Consider the following 14,368-nt stretch of genomic DNA (forward strand, 5'->3'; position numbering starts at 1 on the left):
GTGTGTCATGATCATGCCTACATGCTATTTCAGAAAATAAAAGTGGAATGGCAATGTAGAAGGGAGGAAAAAACCACTTCATATTTGAGCATAAAATAAAATTTAACTAATGCATTTTAATAGTTATATAAGTATATATAGTTTCAATACAGAAGTACACAATTACTCAAAAGCATTCCAGACACTGTTTCTCACCTAAGTACTACAAAACAATTTACTCAAATTGACAATGAATTAAAAGTTTTAAGTAGCATTTCCAAGATTTCATTTACACATTACTCCTTTCTTCCTTAGTGATCTCTCTCCACCCTCAATATATAGGTTCTACTTACCATTTTTACGAATTTGCCATTCAAATATTATTTATTAAATTTAAAAAGAGTGTATAGCAACAATTAGCTCTAAAAGGTAACATTACAAAATCCCTTCAGGCCTTTAGCTGTATAAAATATCATTATCCTGATTTTTTACCAATAAAAAAATCAGGTCATGAAACATATTTTGGCAGCAGAGGGATTTTACTTGTTCCATATCTGTCTAAAGACTGTCTTGCTACTAACCAGGGTAATATTTTTCCTCTTTCGTTTTTTCTCTGCAGTGCATCTAAGTTTAGTGACAGCCGCATCAGGCTTTCCTAGTCTCAGCGCAAGCTCAGTGAAAATCTGGGATGTGTAAGTGGAAACATGAGAGACCGCTTTATTTGGCAGTGCTTTGGGAAAAAAAAAAAGGCAGGACAAATGGCAAGGCAGTGTTTGGACCGCAGGATGAACAATCAATAGGCAGAAAGCAAGATAGAGGCTTCCTCAGCTTCTGGATCGACAATCGACAGCTGAGAGACTATTTTTTGCTATGGTTGACTAAATATGGTCAGGGAAGAGAGAGGCACAAGAGAGTCTGTTTGCCTGGGAGTGCATGTTTCAAATGCTTAGCTGCCTATAAAGCTGTAACAGTTCAGCCTGTGGCCACTGAGGGAAGAATATAAGTTAACCTTTGTAGTGACCATGTGGAAGTCCTGACCTTGCTTGCAGACTTGACCTCGGGATATGACAAGGTAGCTTCAATACAGATCTACCATTTAATCCTGGAAACTAAAACAAACAAAAAAAATCTCACAGCAAGAAAGATGCAGAATATTTCCTCAGAAGTCAGAAGACCCCAATGTATTCTGGTGCGCAAAGAAAACAGGGTGAATGTCTACAGTTACTTGGGGGGAGCAAGGTGTGTTTTGGTTTTTGTTGGGTTTTTATGTCTTTTTTAGATTATAAAATTAACCTCCTCTGCAACTTTTTCCCCAATTCTGAAGCATTCCATCTGAGAAATAAGTGAGGTTCATTTTCTTGGCTGTTGTAGCAACCTTCCTCCGTAGCTTAACTTTCTGTCCAGCAGATACAAGGTGCTTATAACTGTGCAATACTAGTAATACGACATTCCAAATCAAATGGCCAACGCTGATTCAATTTTACTGTAGTTTTTTTTCTTTTCCCTTAAGCATAAGGGAAGGGAGAGGGAAAAGATGGCTGACTTATTTTTGTTTGTTCATTTGTTTTTCAAATTTATCTTAAAAGGTGAGGTTCTGTGTTCACTGTTTCTTCCCCCTTACTTCACCCGGCTCATGAAAAGAAGCGCTAATTCAGCAAATAGAGTGAAGAAACAATCAAGATGAGATGGCTGCTGCTGATGTGACTCTCTAGGTCTTTATCTCTCTTCCTGCTGCTAACGCTGCATGACACTAAGCTTACAGGTAACACAGCACCACAGGCCTGTACTTTTAAGGATGCTTATGACTTTCTGCATGCTTACCTATTACTGACTCGATACATGTTTTTATTGTTAGATTAAATTCTATCTGGGCACAGCCTAGTTTCACAGTTCAAGTAGAGAGCTTATGTAGTAATAAAAAGGAACGCTGTTAAATATCATGACAGGTAACTCTTGATCTCAAACTTGTACAAATCCATTCCTGTCATTTACATTATTAAAGAGTTCGTTTTTATTGTTTCAGATTAAATGGTGGTTTTGCATCCCTAGTAAATCACATCCTGCTTCCAAAGTATACTACCGTTTAAAAACTATTAACTATTTCAAGGTTTAGTCAACCAAGATACTTGGTAGATCACAAAATACTTTTTAATGCCAACTCTAATAGTTGGGCACAAAAATAAATCAGAATGTGCATGGTGAAATTCTAACTCTGCATTGCTGAAACTGCTGTAGTACTGGGCTATCTGCTGCTACATTCTGATTTGCTCTCTCTAAGCTGCACTAGCTTTTTATCACAGGCTGCAGAAATTCTACTTTCTGTGTCTTTTCTTCCCTTCCTTTCTCAAATAGGAAAATTTCTCATGGTTTTCTTTTAAATTAACCTTTTAATACCACAATAATAAAAGGCAACTCACCAATTACAATTTCTTTTCATGCTCAATGATCAAGCTAAAACTCAACTGCTCATAGGCTAATACCTTTCGGCTGTTTTTAAGTGAGACTTTGGACAGTACTGTTCTGGTACTTATCCTTTATATTAAAAAAAAATCAAAGAATCAAAACAACTCAATTCACCAAAATTAGATATTAATTCATCTATCTAAATTTATATTTAACCCAAAAGGAGCACCAAAGTGCAAAATTCAGGTAAGTAACTAATAAAAAGAAAGGGACAACAAAGACGTTTTCAAATGATCATGAGTTCTTATCTATGACCTTAAAAAAACTAACAAAAGAAATCATCATCTTTAAAAATTCAGTTCATTCACACCCTAAAAAGATCGGGTTTTTCTCCTTGTCTTTTCAACTTTAGAGTTAATATCAGAAGTACTAATTGGCTGTTAAGTTTTTAATAAGACATTTAGTTTGTAAAAAGAATTTGCACCAAATTAATTATTGTCTACTTGTAGGATCTAGAAGCAAACTACAGAATAAGAAGAAATTTCCTCTGAAGACTATGAAGAAACACTAGGCTGATCTTACCAATATCTGAAATATACTCTGTAAATCCCCACTGGTACTATGGATCTCTTGCAGAACCAAACCAGGACAAAGTTCAACAGATAACTGGTCAAAGTTTAAAAGTGTATGTCCACCAAAAACAAGGAACCATGAATGGCACTAATGCCATGCCTCAGGTAAATTTGTTATAAAGTTTAGTCTTTGATAGTCTCTGCAAATGATCTACCATTTCTCTCCATCAGTAAGCTGAATGTTTTACTAACAAATGGGAAAATAAAACATTTCGTGTTTTTACAGCTAACAACTTAGTAATACCTACTCAGAGTACATACTTCTTTATGTACCCATATGAACATACAATGCTATGGAATGTAAAGAAGTATGTATTTTTGGTAGGCAATAAACCGCCAAGAGGGAACTAGAATGCAGCTATGTGAATGACCTTCATATGGTAAATTAACCTAATATCAAAGAGATGACCTTTGGCAATACTAACACCAGAAAAATGTACCTACTACTTACAGATGGAAACTAAATGTTGCTAAGATTTATATTCTGTGAAGAAAAAAAGTTTTACTGAAGTAGATTTAAAATTATCATGAAATTCCTTTTAAATATTTTAAGTTATGCATACATTTTACATTTTTTAAATTAAGTTTCACATGATTAAAATTTGAATACAAAAAAGAGTATTACTAGTACAAAACGATGAGGGATACACATGACCTATTTTCTGTCTCCACAATTTGACATTAATTTAAATTAATATCATATTAGTAGTGTTGACTGATTTAACAAAAGCCAACTTCATTTGCATTTCAACAGCTCTTCTTCATATTTTGATAAATTTATAATTTAATAATATTAGAGGAATTTCTGAAGCAAGTTTTGCTGTTTTAGGTTTTCTTTTTGAAAGCTATAGACATAGTTATGATTTTAAAAGGCTAGCTTTCAAGTAAAATTCTGCTCTCAGAAGAAAAAAAACTGGTCCTTGTCCTTCTCCCTAATCCAGTCTCCACTTTCAATGCTGTGTAAGTACTTAGAATGAATCAAGACATAAGATTTATTCATAAAAAATGACAAAATTCTGGGAAATAGCTGTAAGTCAACAGGGCACATTGGTCACAGACTGCCAAGTATTTAAAATAAATTAATTTATTATCTATATTATCCTTGAATTTGCTTTCTCCAAAGAGGGCACATAAAATGAAAACACTATAGTCAAGAAACCAATTTATACAGAAAGAATAACCATCTTTTATTAGTACTATGCAATTATAATTCAATTTTTTATAAATATGATAGACCTACTATTTATAGTATGTTAGATAATTAAAATACTTTTTTGTATTTTATATAAAATTTATTTTGTACTATATTTATATACTAATAAATTATACATGATATAGCTCTTAGCAACAATTTATAAGTAGTACCTACTTTAAGCTACTATAATAGACTTTGAAAAAAGAAATACTAATATTCATATATTCTAATCATTTCTTACTAAAAGTTTTATTTTGACTGGAGTATTCAGACATGTATTACATGTATAACTTTTTTGTGTCACAGTTGAATAGAAATGGCTATAAGGTTATCCAATTTTCTGTTTAATAAGACAACAAGATAATTGTCAAAAGATGATTTTCATTTTATCGGCAGATTATAAAGAATGAGAGAATGACTATTAGATATGGTAGCATATAAATTACTGAATATTTATTGGAAGTTACAAAAATTCATAATTTTAAAATTCCACATTTTCAAAGAAAAAATCAGTTCAAAGCTTAACTCACTCAAGAATAGCCCTTCTTTCTGATCTTCTACAAAGAGAATGGCAAAGCTGCATATTCCATTTGTTAAGTTTAATTACACATGCCCTAAATACCAAAAACTGACAATATATACCTCAAAAATAGAGGTTCCTCTATAAAACTACTCAAAGGGTATTACTACACCCATGTTTTATAATAAACAATTATATTCCTCATTCTATAGGTATAAATGTTTTTAATAATTATTTTAAAACATCCCAGCAACTAAGAATCTCGTTGCTACAATATTAAGAGTATATAATCCCTAGAAAATAAAATTATAGCATCTGTTGTTATTCATTTGAAAAAGTAAAATTATACACTGATTCTAGTGCTTACAAGTTTAACTTAACATACCTAAGAGTATTTTCAATCACTCTAAAATGTCACATCTATCACTTAGATCAGCTGTTCATTTTTAACTGAGTACATATTAAACTCTGGGCATCTGCTGACACTGGTGTAACTCAAACATTTCAACTGTCTCGCTGACAGGGATAACAGATGCTGACATTATCAAATGCTGTACTATTTTTTTTCCACGGCCTCTCCTTGCCCCGATATGGCCAGTATATGAAACTGAACTGCCATCCAAAAGCACACTTGAGCAACTGGATCTGCTAAAAGGCTCCCATATAACTAGTAAAAATAGAAGCCAGTTTTATTACTATCATCAGCACTGAAGTCCACGCAATTTAACACCTGTTTCATTTCTATTAGAATAAATGATGGAAATAATTGTAGTCACATTAATTTCACCCGCAGCATGATACTCATCAACCAACAGATGGAGAATATACTTAATATGAGAATTGTTTGAATATTGCCTGAATTAGTGTTGACCTTCTCCCAGTTTGGTTCAAAACAGATAACTATTTCTTTATATTTCACTGAGAGCACTTATAGGCAAACTATAAATTGCTCAAACTTTTATTTCAAGCAAGTATTTTCAGAAGACATACCTTCCCAATACTGAAATCCCCTTATAACAAAAATTTGTTCTACTGAGTTTTAATGGTAGTTTTAATACTCAAATTCATGATTATTACTAACCACAAGTCAATGTATTATTAAGCTGATAATGAGAAGTAACTAGGCAAGCTGTACCCAAAATGACAGAGAATTCAGTCAAGGAACTAGACCTTTAAAAGGGTTAAATTATTAACCTATGATTAGTAACACTACATAAGCAAAAAGAAAGAAAAATAAGCTATCATGCATGGCAGTTCCTTCCAACACAAGTCTAAGCAATACACCGAATATACGTGTCATCTATTTATAAACCAAAGCGCAGAGGTACTTTCATAAGGCTACTCATTCCTCCACCCCGTCAGCAACCTGCTGTTAGTCCTTAAGTATAATACTTAAAAAAGCAGCGGCAGGAGAAAAGTATGACTAAGCAGTGCTCTTCCCTAACCTATTTCGCTTACTTATTTGGTTTACTGCCCAAGGATAAATAGATAAAATTACTCTGATACACATCAAGATCTATTTGCTCTTTTACATGGTGTGGGTTTTGAAACAGGTCACTGTCTGAATTTAAGAACTAAGCAAAAGTGTTAAAAATAAAGACGTACATTGATAACTCCTTAATGCACTAAAGATGTGTTAAAGGGTAAAGATTTCTGCACGACTAGAGTAGGAAATAGTAGGAAAAGTGCCTTCAAAACATAAAGTTTTACATTCAATGGCTGAAATACTGATATGAGAATCTCTTAACATCTGTGGAAGGAACATAACCATAATTTTTCAAATAAAGAACATTTTAACTGTTCTGGGTCCCAAACTAGCGGCACTGCAATGCTTTGCTAGAGCTGGTAAAATGGAACCAAATCGCCTCTTCAATGGATTTGGTCCCCTTCAACCAGCTGTAGCTATGCATTGATTACTACAGGACAGCCAGCGTTTTCATTTATCAATATCAATCACATCAACTAATTTCAACTTATTTAAATTACTCAGATTGTGGTTTAAATCAAATAATTTGTTACTGTTAATTCTACTTGGAAGAGTCATAATGGTAAATAATGTTTATAAACAGCTTTATGAAAAATGTGTGGATGACATAAGGCTTTCAAATAAAATTATTTTATTCATTTATGGTCTCTTGGTATTAAATTTCTTATCCTTCAGAAGAGAAATGGTATTGAAATGTAGACTATGCCACACAATTTTAAAAAAACAAAACTTCCTTCAAAGGAAGAAAATATCTGGGAAGGTCACCTGAAACCATAACAGGAATGTCACAGTGTGGGCACGTACATTTTTAAATTAAAGAAAAATGTAACATTATATAAAATAAAACTCCAGAAATGTTGAGTCACTACCTTCCATATGACTAGCATTTAATTTTACTGCTATTTAATAGAACATTGATAGGTAAGGTGGAAAAGGAGATGATGACACTGCAGAGCATCTTATAGACAGACTTAAACAGAAGGTATCTAATTCTTCTGACCCTGAACCAAAAGACTTTAATCCTCAAAAAAGAAACAAAATACTAATAAGCACTGCTACCTTTTTACTTATGTAGATATTTCACCTCTCCAAACATGTTTCCTCAGTTGTAAAATGAGAAGACTTTTTTTTTTTTCCTAATTCTGAGTTAAAATGGTTTTTTCTGTCTTAAAACATCACTGGTCAGTACCAGGATAGAAAAGCCAATTTTAAGAATACGAAACTTGATATGGAAAAAAAAGAACTCAAAACAACCCAAGTTACAATTACAACCAATATATAACTTGTGTTATCTTCTGATATTCTTTTGTGTCCAATTAAAATCACACTTTATTGGGCAATGTACAGTCAAAACTGCATAAAATGTCTTAAGGAAATAGGAATAAAGAAGTGTGTACCTTTAACTAAAGCACCACTTTGTTGTAGAATGGAAGTTTTTTTTCCTTTCTTTTTTGTGTCACCTGACACCAATTATCTGTTTGGAGGAGTCACTGTTATAAATTTCCAGAGGAATTCTCAAGAATTAAAGAAACAGAAGTAGTATTTTTTTTCCTCCTTGTATAGGCTCAACATTATTAAATATACTATGCCTATTCTCAATAAAGTTAAACAATTCAAAATATTTAAAAGTTACTTCCTAAACACTTTAATTTTCAGTCTATCTTAAACTTTATAACTTAAAAATATTATAACCTAAATTAAATTCCCTCAATAAAATCTCTTTTTGACCATCCTAATTTGAAATAATTGCTTTGTTTCAACTCTTGACCGTTTCTCTACAGAATTTATATTTTAATTGATCATATACTCCTGTGATATCTAACACTGTCCTGACTGTCAAATTAAGGCTAACATGTATTGAGTCCCCAGTATAGTCAAGGCATTACAGGAGATACACAGATAAATATTTGTGCCCACAATTTTAACAGAAAGAAACATAAAAATGCACATACTAAGCGACAGCACAAAGCAGATTATAAGTGCAACAAAACGAAAACACAGAACAAGGAAGTATAGAGCAAACAGAAAATAACTTCAGTGATGATACATAGGAGCTCTGGAAGAGAGCTGGTTAAGAAAAAGAAGGGATAAGGGCATCTTAGTGAAAGAAAATGCTTAATAAATGAAGGAAGAGAGCAGACAATTTTAGGGAGAGAGAGTAGTATAATGTAGCTGAAGGGCAAGTTGGGCAGAGGGATTTTAATCAGCAGGAGATAAAGTTAGAAAGACAGGCTCATGAAGCACAAGAAGTGAGCTTGATATATTAATACATTCTTAGTTAAGTCATTCACTGTCCACGTGTTCCAGTCTTGCCTCACATACAGACCGTAATACACAGAAAATAATATAAAGTGGCTAAGATCAGTGAATCTAAAGTCAAATAGACCTTGCTCAAGTTCCAACTGTTCCACTAGTCGGCTGCATGATCTTGAATAAGTAAATTCATCTCTTTATAAGCCCCATATGCTTCATCTATAAAATGAGGATATTAACACCTGCTTCAAAAAGCTGTTCAAAGGACTGAAATGAGATAATGCATGTAAACTACTAGTGGCCAGGCATGTAAATGCTGTCATTATCATCTTTTATTTGAAAGGCAGGGAACATATAATACTACTGTGTCTCCTTTACAGTGCCAACGTATGAAGTGTTCAAATATTTGTAATTTGAAAAAACAAATCAAGATATAACCTAAAACACTGTCATTTATTTCATCCTAGATTATACACCAATTGTTACAGCTACCAATCACAATAAAATTCTTTTGTTCTCTGTGCTCACCCTCTAGTGGTGATCCTAAGAAGCTAAAAAAGAGCAAAAAAAAAGTAAAAGGAAACATGATGTAAAAATGCAATATACATCATGAATAAGAATTCATGGTGTTTATAGTTAATAATACTGCATTGTACATTTGAAAGCTGCTAAGAGAATAGGTCTTAAAAGTCGTCACCACAAGAAAAAAAAATTGGAACTATGCGTGGTGATGGATGTTAACTAGACTTACTGTGGCGATCACTTCACAATATATACAAATATCAAATCGTTATTTTGTAACACCTGATACTAATATAATGTTATATGTCAACTATATCTCATTTTTTTAAATTTAGGGTAGATTAAATTATGAAAATAAACTTCTAAGTAAATATCTCCCTCAGTCAATATACATGGGCTTGATTCAACTATAAACAGAAGACATCTAATGTAGAATTTTCTAAAATGCTTCTCAAGGTAAAGTTTTTCCAAAAAATTCACTCATAGAAAGTTCTAGGTTAAGCAAAGCTAATAACCATTTTCCTTTTCTGTGAGACTTCACAGATCCTTTATGAATTCTATGACTTCCCAAAAGTCTTTCTCGAGCTTTAACCAGCAAGCACTTTTTTCAGTAGACCACCTATTACTATAACAATGATTGGAGGACCTCTATACTAGAAGTTTATAGGTAATTATATTATTAAAAAGAAATCAGGTAACTTAATAAATGTTATTTAGCCACAAGTTTAAAAAAATAATTACCATGCAAATAAATAACATGGGGCTAGAGGACACCTGAGAATGATCTTGAAGAAACATAAATCTCCAAATGGAATGCATTTTAATTAAATCTTTAGAATATAAGCAAGTATTCCTGATACTTTATATCCATATTTAATATATATTTAAATAGTCATTTCATAATACTTGTATTAGTTTAACCAAAAAAAAACCATATAAAACTGATCTATTTAATGAAGTTCATAACGTCCACAGACCTTAGAACAATTTAAAACATTAAAGTAAACCAAAATTATTTCCTCATAAGTATCAGAAAACGAGAACCAGCAACAGGAAAATATTTTTAAATTGCATATAAAATAGTAAAACGTGACATCTTTACCTGGGATTTCCTCTTAGTGCAGCATGGTGTAGAGCATTAAATCCATTATTATTTGTAATGGTAACATCTGCTCCAGCTTCCAGAAGAACTGCCAGGATATCATCACGTTTCTTACTTATTGCATCATGAAGAGGGGTATCACCTTCAGAATCCTTTTTTTTAAAAAAAAGTTTAAAGAGACTTTCATTAGTTCTTTTTCAATTAATCATTATATGTAATGTTAATACTTATAATGAACTACTGAACAAAGAAACAAAAGCAGAAGCCATATCCAACAACACGTTAATAAAACATGCTGTGTGTTAAATTTTAAAATGCAGGCAAGAAATATTAGCTTCATTATAGTAAAGAAATTCCTACTCAGTCTAGATGGAAAAGACAATAAACATGCTGTAGCTTTCCAAAGAAAATAAAAAAGAAAATCAAAGTACCACCCTCAAATATAATTTAGCAAATAACAAAATTAAGTGAGGTGGAAAAGCTGCCCCCCACCGCAATTCATTAGCTTACAATGGCCTGCTATACCACATTCCTACCATTAATTGTTATACTCTAAAATTCCACACCAAACCTACACCAGTCTTGGGAGTCCCATAGTAATGAATTTAAAGTCAGTGGTTATCAATCTTGGCTGCACTTTAGAATCTGTGGGGAGTTCTTAAAAAATCCCAATACCCAGGCTGTTCTTCAGACCAACTAAGCCAGAATCTCTGGGGGTGAAAGTCAGGCATCAATAGTTTTTCAGAGCTCCCCAGATGATTATGTTGTGCAGTCACAGTTGAAAATCATTAATCCAAATGTTTTCAAAGGGCAGGAAAGTGGCTAGTTAACTCAAAGTGAAGACAAATGAAAAAGAAAATCTGACGGTCTCAGTCTACCTATTTCTCAAGGTACTTTTTTCATTAATCAATGATTTAGCAATAAGTTGTTATTCACTATCAGTCATTTGGATAAATGGGTAATTTAGACCTTTTTCATATCATAGTCATAAACACTATTCTCAGTAAAGCCATATATAGCCTATCCTACGGCATATACCACAGATGCCAAATCCAGTCTTCCACCTATTTTTGTAAATAGTTTTACTGGAACACAGCCACACACATCCATTTATGTACTATCTACAGCAGCTTTCAGGCTACAATGGCAGTGCTGGACAGTTGTGATAGAAATCATATGAAAGCCTAAAATATCATCCGGCCCATTACATAAAAAGTTTGCCAATCTCAGGTGATATATTCATCCACACACATAAAAAATTCCCAATACAAGTTCAATCCAACAATCCAACTTCTATCCGCCTATCTGGTGGCACTAAAAATTCACAGTCTCCAACTTGAGATGGGCTCTTAACATGGCTGGCATAAGCTTCTACAGGTCCTCATCTATCCTGCCTTCTGTTCCCCACAGTAGCTATTCCAAACCTTCATCATTCTTCTCAATCACCCTTTCTACACCTACCAATCCCCACTCACTCTCAACAGATAAGTCTGCCTCCCATCCAAGACAAAAAAAGTTAGCAGGTATAAATTCCCACTCCTTCAACAGATTAACTCCCCTCAATTCCTCCCCCTATCCTCCAATCCAGCCATCCACTCAGAAGCTGTCGGTTCCCGACTCCATCAGTTCCAAAATGGATATACCTCTGAAATATCAGTCCGTAGTAACCATCTAGCTAAACAAAATCTCTGATTCTTTCAGTTCTTCTCAAACCCTCAGTCCCATTACTCTGGTTCTTCTTCTTCATTACTTCTCTGAGATCTATCCAATTTAATTCACCTGGTTGCCAAAACTTTAGATGGGAAGAATCATTCCTTAGGTGACTCTTCAAAAATTAGATCCTACTACAAATCAATCCTAAAACCCTATATATTTTTTCCAAATCAGAAAATCTTCCAAGACTGGATTAATGACTAGACCCAGACTCTAAGATAAATTAAGCTACAATTAAAATACTTTTGATACCTCTGAAGTAACTATAATGAAATGGTGAAGCTCACTATCATGATCAATAAAGTTAAATCAAATCAACTCAGAGCTGATATTTTCACAAGTCCCCATCCCCAACTCCCCCAAACAAAATCGATTTACTGACACTTTCTTAAAAAAGGCTTTTCTAAGAAGGAATAACTGCCAATTTCATGACAGTCTATACCTTCAGTATCATTTACTATGATCGATCATACAAAAAAGAACTGAAAACAAAAGAATGCTTACCACAAAACCTAGTACACTTCCATTTAACAGAATCCTAGGAATACCTGCAGAATATATTCCTTTAAAGGTTTTACCTGAAGACTGGGATGACAGCCAAAGTCCAATAAAGTCTTCACCACTTGAAGGTGACCTTTATTGACAGCAATATGAAGTGGTGTCTGCCGGCGCTTGTTTCGTGCATTCAGATCAGCGCTGCCTCGGTGCAGCACTTCTATAACAGCACCTTCATCTCCAAAAGCTGCATGGTGAACGGCTCTATCTCCATCTTTATCCTAAACAGCAGCATTTAAATCTGAGTCAGTGAATATTTTAGAAAGAAAAATAAAACTCGAAGCTATAATAATTCATTAAGAACCATATTAATGTGAGAAAAGGAAACAGAAAACAGAATGGAGCCAACAAAATAACTAGAAATTCGCTTGAATCGTGATTAACTCCAAAGATAAATGATGATCTGGATCATTATATCATGCACACATATACCAGACCAATAGTTATATCAGAAGTAGCTTGATTCTTCAGTACTCCTAATTTATCAGCCATGATGGTAAACCAACATTAGAAAATGTTAAATCACAACACAACTATATGAAGTTTTTTTTCATTTAAAAAAATGTTACAGATTTTTTAATAACATAAAAATTACGCTAGCGATTGAGTAATTCAAAAAAAAAAAGAATGAATGCTAAACAGTATGATCTCAACTAAATTTCTTTCTTTCTTTTTTTTTTGCGGTACGTGGGCCTCTCACTGCTGTGGCCTTTCCCGCTGCGGAGCGCGCAGGCTCAGCAGCCATGGCCCACGGGCCCAGCCACTCCGCGGCATGTGGGATCCTCCCAGACCGGGGCACGAACCTGCGTCCCCTGCATCGGCAGGCGGACTCTCAATCACTGCGCCACCAGGGAAGCCCTGATCTCAACTAGCTTTAAGGGAGAGAAATATATCAACATGTTAACATTGGTTATCTCTGGCTGGTGAGCATACACTTTTCTGTATATTTAAGAACAGAAAAAAATTAAGTATTTCATTTAAAGATAAAAATGAAACATAAACAAGTACAATTCTATACATCCAAAATTCCAAAACTATTTCAGAGGAATCCAGTAGCAATGCCTCACCTTCTGCTGGCATTATTTCTGAGGAGACGAGAGGTAGAAAAAGACCCAACTGCTTTAATTTTTTTCAAATGCAAGAAACTGCTTTAAAAAAAAAATGCTTGTACTACACCATAAAGATAATAAACACAGTCCATACCAAAAAGAGTCTCATTACCTTGCTAGATGCAGATGGAGAAGGATATTATAAGGGTATTGTCTTTATTCCATACACATCTCAAATTTTAACACCCAGATGTAAGCATACTCTCAGACTTTCTCCAACCCATGGTAGCCCCTGGTGGACTCTAGTTTTTGCAAGTGGTTTGAAACTCCACATGGCACTCGAGCTTATCTGAACTACTTTTCAAAGATAACACAGATAAATACCACTGTGGTTAAATATATTTAAAACAAATAAACAAAACAGTTGCTGAATTCAAAACAGTTTATGGTCTTTGCATATTTTCTCAAACAGATACTAAAAGTAAAACCGCTCAAGTAGAAGTCCATGACGACTTGACAACCATTCTTGAAAAGGTAGGAATCCAAGACTCAGGAGTACTTCTACCTTACTAACATTCCAGCTAAACAAGGTTAGGAGTTTTTGTTACCTCTTAACATTAAGCATAAAGGAACTGGCAAACTACCACAGGAAAGATTTAAGATTCAACTCTTGTTCTGAGTAGCATTATATTTAAACATTCCAGAAAAACAAGCTTCTTACAAAAAAAAATATGTTTGTGTGTACGTATTGTTAACCTCTCTAGTAACACATTTCAGTATTCAGAATCTTAGATGTAAGATCTTCCTAACCTCCAATCTGGATTTCTTTTCTGTTAAAATTTTTAAGCCTATCTAGTGGTACTCGTACCATTAAAAATGGGAATCCACTAACACTCACTGAATAAAAACAGGAACTATTTATGAAGTGTACCATATATTTATGATTGTTAGAAAACTGC

The 14,368-nt window shown here is 33.6% G+C and overlaps 1 protein-coding gene and 1 long non-coding RNA gene across 3 annotated transcripts in view; one reads left to right on the plus strand and one right to left on the minus strand.

The window, feature by feature from the left end:
* The window catches only part of MIB1 (MIB E3 ubiquitin protein ligase 1), a 119,202-nt gene that overhangs the window by 43,536 nt on the left and 61,298 nt on the right, over nt 1–14,368 (minus strand). Inside the window, exons 11-12 of the mRNA XM_067699537.1 lie at nt 12,384–12,581; nt 10,093–10,244 (exon numbers count right to left, since the gene is read on the minus strand). Of these exons, the coding sequence (XP_067555638.1) occupies nt 10,093–10,244; nt 12,384–12,581 (350 nt within the window). The remainder of the gene's footprint in view (nt 1–10,092; nt 10,245–12,383; nt 12,582–14,368) is intronic.
* LOC137203418 (uncharacterized) lies at nt 936–6,855 on the plus strand. Of its 2 annotated transcripts, none has more exons than XR_010933100.1 (2): nt 936–1,741; nt 2,892–6,855. It is a non-coding gene; the product is annotated as an uncharacterized lncRNA (long non-coding RNA). The 2 variants fall into 2 exon arrangements; XR_010933101.1 differs by having other exon boundaries at nt 936–1,691.

This window comes from Pseudorca crassidens, chromosome 12, assembly GCF_039906515.1.
Source record: "Pseudorca crassidens isolate mPseCra1 chromosome 12, mPseCra1.hap1, whole genome shotgun sequence".
In the NCBI taxonomy this organism is placed as follows: Eukaryota; Metazoa; Chordata; class Mammalia; order Artiodactyla; family Delphinidae; genus Pseudorca; species Pseudorca crassidens.